The sequence below is a fragment of the Glycine max genome, chromosome 2 (genome assembly GCF_000004515.6).
Source record: "Glycine max cultivar Williams 82 chromosome 2, Glycine_max_v4.0, whole genome shotgun sequence".
Classification (NCBI taxonomy): domain Eukaryota; kingdom Viridiplantae; phylum Streptophyta; class Magnoliopsida; order Fabales; family Fabaceae; genus Glycine; species Glycine max.
This window is the reverse complement of record NC_016089.4, coordinates 9,352,881-9,358,120: the sequence shown is the minus strand read 5'-3', so window position 1 is coordinate 9,358,120 and position 5,240 is coordinate 9,352,881. Positions and strand designations below refer to the sequence as shown.

The following is a 5,240-nucleotide window of genomic DNA, read 5'->3' as shown; positions in this document are numbered from 1 at the left end:
GCTTTGGCCAATTCTACCATTTCGAGGATCAAATTGAGCTTGGAAGTTAGAATCTCTACACTTGATTAATTGGGTTGCAAGTTTGAGCTTGTTTTGTGTAATTAGTTTAATTAGATGGATTAGATGAGTCTAATCAAGGCTCATCACTCCCTTCTGAGTAGTCACTCTATATATAGTTAGTTAATTAGTTACTTCATTTTGTAAAAAACAAAATTGGTTACTTGTTGTGCAAGCTTCCTCTTTTCTATCTTTTTCTCTCAATTGTTCTTCATTGTTCATCTTTTCACTTTTGTTGTTCCATTTTCTTGCACAAAATTTTGTGGCTTTTCCATTGGTGATGATCATGGAGGGCTAAACAATTAATCAATCCAAGAATTCACTCCAAGTAAGGCTGAATTTGAGTTCTGGTTTAGTATCTCTAATCTTTGTGAATATTCATCTTTCTCTTCAATCCTATTATTGATTTTCATGATTATGATTATGCTTAGCATTGAAAATGAATTAGGTTATGGGTTCATTTCCTAATTTCAAAATTTAATCAGAGATTGTTTGGATGATTTTCCAATCAAATTTGCGATCTCAAACAATTTAGGGAGATTGATTCGATTGAACTTTCTCGAATGCATTTGAGTGAACTTTCACACTGAACATCATTCATAATAACTGTGATAATTCGATTTGCATTAGTTTGGTGAATTGGATTGATGCTTTTAAACGTGACTTGTATTTTGTTCTTGTTCTGGTTTGTTTCTTCATCTTTGTTTTTGTGTGTTTTCACATTCCATTATATTCGCTTACAAACTGTTTGATAAAATTCTCCTCTTTCTGTTTATAAGTGAATGAACGTAAAAAACAAATTGAATCATATTTTTAAATTCGACCTAGGTTAATCCTGTGCTACAAAATTTTTTGATTTTATTTATTTTTTAACTATTCAACAATGGTTATCACCCCTTTAAAAGTTTGTTCTCTCTGCAATAGACTATGCAATATTGTTAAGAAGAAATCCTCATATTGGGAAAAAAATTCCAACAACAATGTAGTAATCACATTTTAGTTTAATAGATGCAATAAACACAAACACACAAAGCCCACTTAAAATACCTAAACAAAAAACAATTGCAACAAAACAAAATATACAAATATAAAAAGAGGGAGAGAAAGAAAAATCGAACTTTTATTTAATGTCATAACATTCATCCAAAAGAACACAAATCAAATTGTATCGCAGACATTCACCTTAAATGACTCCAGGTTCAAAACTCAGTTAGATTACTTCAAGTGTTGTACACATGTGAAAGTCTTATAGCTCCTAGTTGGATTCTACGATAGCCATCTCCATTCATAGGTTATTTTTTCTTCATTTCTTCACCGATCTTTTTTTTTAATATATGAATTATGTGACTTGAAGGCCTTACAAGCTCTTATTAAAGTAGTCTCACATTACTATTAAATTGTTAGTTCTCAAAACTTTACTTTTCTAAATCTATGAGGACTTTAACAAGTACAATCTACATGAATTCTTTAGACATTTGTTGATAGAGTTCTTTAACCAATAGCTTGTCAATCTTTTCAAGAACATGTGACTTTTCAATTAACCGAGAGAGTTTTGAGAATTCGTTGCAAAACTATTTGAGACAAAAGTAATTTTATCAAATTAAGACCCTTACTCTTGTATTTATTTTATTTTTATCCGTTAGATTTACGTTAAAATACACACCATAACATTTCCAACGCAAACTAAACATACATTGACAAATCTAAGTTTGAAATGGAACTTCAAATTAAGGCAATATGAGTCCCAACTTCACCTTTTAAGACTTGATGATTGTCTTGATACTTACCTTGGTGCTTGTTTTGTTTACCATTAACATGTACAATACTTGCACCATAGGCAATGTCATTAATAAAATGTCATAAAAAAAATATTTAATTTTTGTCGTATATTATTATATAATAACATTAATAGAGTTTGAATTTAAAAACCTCATACAAATTTCTTAAAATCTCCAACCACTAGATTGATTGACCTTAACAAATTTTCCTAATATTTCTACAAAATTAAATAGCTTTTCAAAATAAAATAATTCACAGAACTTTTCAAAATATTTAAGTACCACTAAGCATGTAAAGAAATAACAAGTCCTTTAATAAAAAAATTACATGGACAGATTCAGTTTAAACCAAGTGAAAAGGTATCTTGCTTAGGACAATTTATGAAGAACCAAGACAAAGCCTCACTGGTTACCCGCAATTTAAGATCCATTTTGTGCAATTTATTTTTAAAAATACATTTCAGAAAATATAAAAGAGTATCTTAGTTTCTACAAATTTTATGTAAAATAAAAAATGCTTTTATTTTATTATAATCTAAAATTTGTTTTTTTAATCTTAATATCATTATAATTTCAAAATAACTTCTCAAAAGTCAAAGCAATTAAAATATAACCTTTTTAAAGTTCAATCCTTAAAGAAATACACTGAAATTTTTCAAAAATAAACTTTCACAATTATTTTTCCTTTTTCTAAATAAAAAAATATTTTTCCTAAAAACGAAAATAAACACATTCTCAAGTCTTAACCCTGCTTGTGACAACAGTGTTTTTAATCTTAAAATATCTTGAAACATTGCTGTATTGTACTCTTTATTTTCTATTTGGTCTGACCGAAACAAAATGATAATTGCACCGTCAACCATGCCAGATACCACCCACCACACTACACTCTTTTAGTTCCTTTTTATTTGTACAAAAAATAAACAAACACTAGAACTTAGGGGAAGAATCATCCATCCAAGTGTAAGAATACAGAAGAGTGCACAATGCGCATACCCTACCACAAGAGTGTGCATGCTGTACTATACTATCTGCCTACGAATACTGTACATAATAACCATCAACCCAATCATCATCCAAACTCATAATACGTCACCGTATCGTATCATAACACCCCAAACACATAGCCACGTCACCCTTTATCCAGGAATACACATCTCACTCACACTCGCGTGTCCTTTTACGTCATTTCACATCACGAGGAGCAAGCGGCAGCAATCGAGTGACGCACTCCCCACGGCAAAAAACCATGCACCCGCACCAAAACCCTGGCTGCGATTCTACGAATCGGAGAACAGTGACGGCGAGTGGCGAAAGAGATCGTACGGAGCCCAAAGACTATCCAACGGACACGGCTTCTTGGAATCGATTCGCAGCCACGGCTTCCCCTTGCCGCTCCAGTGAAGTAAACTCACCGGACCGGGATGCAGATCTCGGCAGAGACCTTCGAGGTTATCGCCGCCCAGGCCGTGCTGGTTCCACCGGTGCTCTACGCGCTCCACGTCACCGGCGAAAACAAGCAGAAACGGTGGCAACGAACCTAGTTCATAGATCCGGTTCCGCTTCTGGATCCGCATCCACGTCTCAAGCTTCTCCGTGTATCTTCCCTCGCGCCATTTCCACAGATCGATCACCATTACGCCAGTGTTGAAGTAGCACGCGTCGCGTCTCTTAAATGACGCCGCGTAGCTAGGGTTTGACCAGAAGCGGTGCGTGAAGTAGTTGGTGAAGTTCGCGTGGCAGTACTCCGGCGCGCCAAGCACGCGCGCGTGGAGATCGATGCTCCAGAGCTTCGCCACGTCATCAACGACGATGAGGTCGGAGTCGAAGTAAATGATTCGCCGCACGGTCGCCGGAAGAAGATCTGCGAGGTACATGCGCGCGTAGTTTAGCGGTTGATCCAGCGCGCGCCGGATCGAGTACGAGATCTTGCCGCGGACGAGGTTCGCATCGAAGTGGTAGAGGTGGAAGGAGAGGTACGGGAACGTCGCGGTGATGATGCGACGGAGCTCCGTCCGGCGGTGCGTGGTGGCGATGAAGTGGAACACGACGTTCTCCGGACACGACGCGTGCTGCAGCACGGAGAACACTCCGGCGACGGAGCCTCGGAGGTAGGTCGCGTCAAGCGTCATCGCGATGTGGATCACGGAGTCGCTTCGCGGGCGGTTGCGGCATTCTCTTCCGTTGCGGAATGCCGGCGCCTCGCGGAACGTTGGAAGCTCGCCGGTCGCCGGAAAATGCGCGTCCACGGCGGCGAAAAACAGCACCACCAACACTAGTGAGAGTGAGAGTGAGAGTGTCGGTGGCATGGTGACGAAAGGGGAGAATCGAAAAAACCAGACAGCGAAGAGTGTTGGAGAGTATTTTTGTGAAGGTTTAGGGGTATTTTGGTAATTTGAAAGTTTAGTTGGGTTGTGGGCCCGGATCGAACAACATGGTAGGAAGCCAGGCTGGAAAGACGCGTTTTTTATAGCTTCGACATGTAGGCGTTGTTGTTATTATTACTACGTCGTTTTCATGGTCACCGTTGGATCTATATCGCGATCAGAAATAAACGGTTGTGATTTGATGGAGGAAGGTAAGTAAGGGAAGAGGCGTGCGGTGGGTTTGTCTGCATCTGATAATCGCGATTTGCGTCGGAATCTGTCGTTGTTGACGGAAGTGGGAGGTGGGAATATTAAATGTAATTATGTAATAAATAAATCAATTAAATTAGTTACTGTAATTATTATTTAGCATGTAATCACGCGCGTGGTACAATTATTTTTTTTTAAATATAAATTTTGTTTTTCTAAATTATTATTCAGGTTCAATTTCATTATTTAATTTTTTTTAGTTCAATTTAATTGTTTAAATTGATTCAATTCCATCTTTACACTTAAATTGTTTAAAACCGACACTAAATAATTTTAAATTATCATAAAATATATTTTTTTAAAAAAATAAATTGATTTTAAAAATTAAATTGAACAAAAATACTAGAAAAATAAAAACTCAAATTAAATATAAATTAAAAATTAAAGGACTAAAATATTAATTCATTCTTAATTTTTTAATTTCTGATAAATTTTATTTCTAATAAATTAATTTAACATATTTTATTTCAACTTTTAAGACATTTGTAGATTTTACTCCTATCAAATTATACTTTTATTCTCATTATTTTTTTATAAACTTTGCACTCAATTTTTTTATTTTTGGAAAATTCTATTCCTAATTTTGTTTTTTTTGGTAATTTTATTTTGTGTTTATTAATGAATAAATGATTTACAAGTTTCATAAGAATTATATATAAAATGTATTCAATTAAAAAATTAAAGATAAAATTTCCAAAAAATTATAATTAAGCTTAAAAAATATGTTGGATCGAAGAATTATGTTAACTTGACCGAGGTTACGTTGACA

General features: G+C 35.3%; 1 protein-coding gene across 1 annotated transcript; it reads right to left on the bottom strand.

Annotated features, from left to right (window-relative positions):
• Positions 1-2,628: 2,628 nt before the first annotated feature.
• On the bottom strand, positions 2,629-4,628 carry LOC100802180 (probable galacturonosyltransferase-like 3). The gene has a single exon (XM_003518636.5). The coding sequence runs from the start codon at positions 4,142-4,144 to the stop codon at positions 3,116-3,118; it is 1,029 nt and encodes a 342-aa protein (XP_003518684.1). The 5' UTR covers positions 4,145-4,628; the 3' UTR covers positions 2,629-3,115.
• Positions 4,629-5,240: the final 612 nt, after the last annotated feature.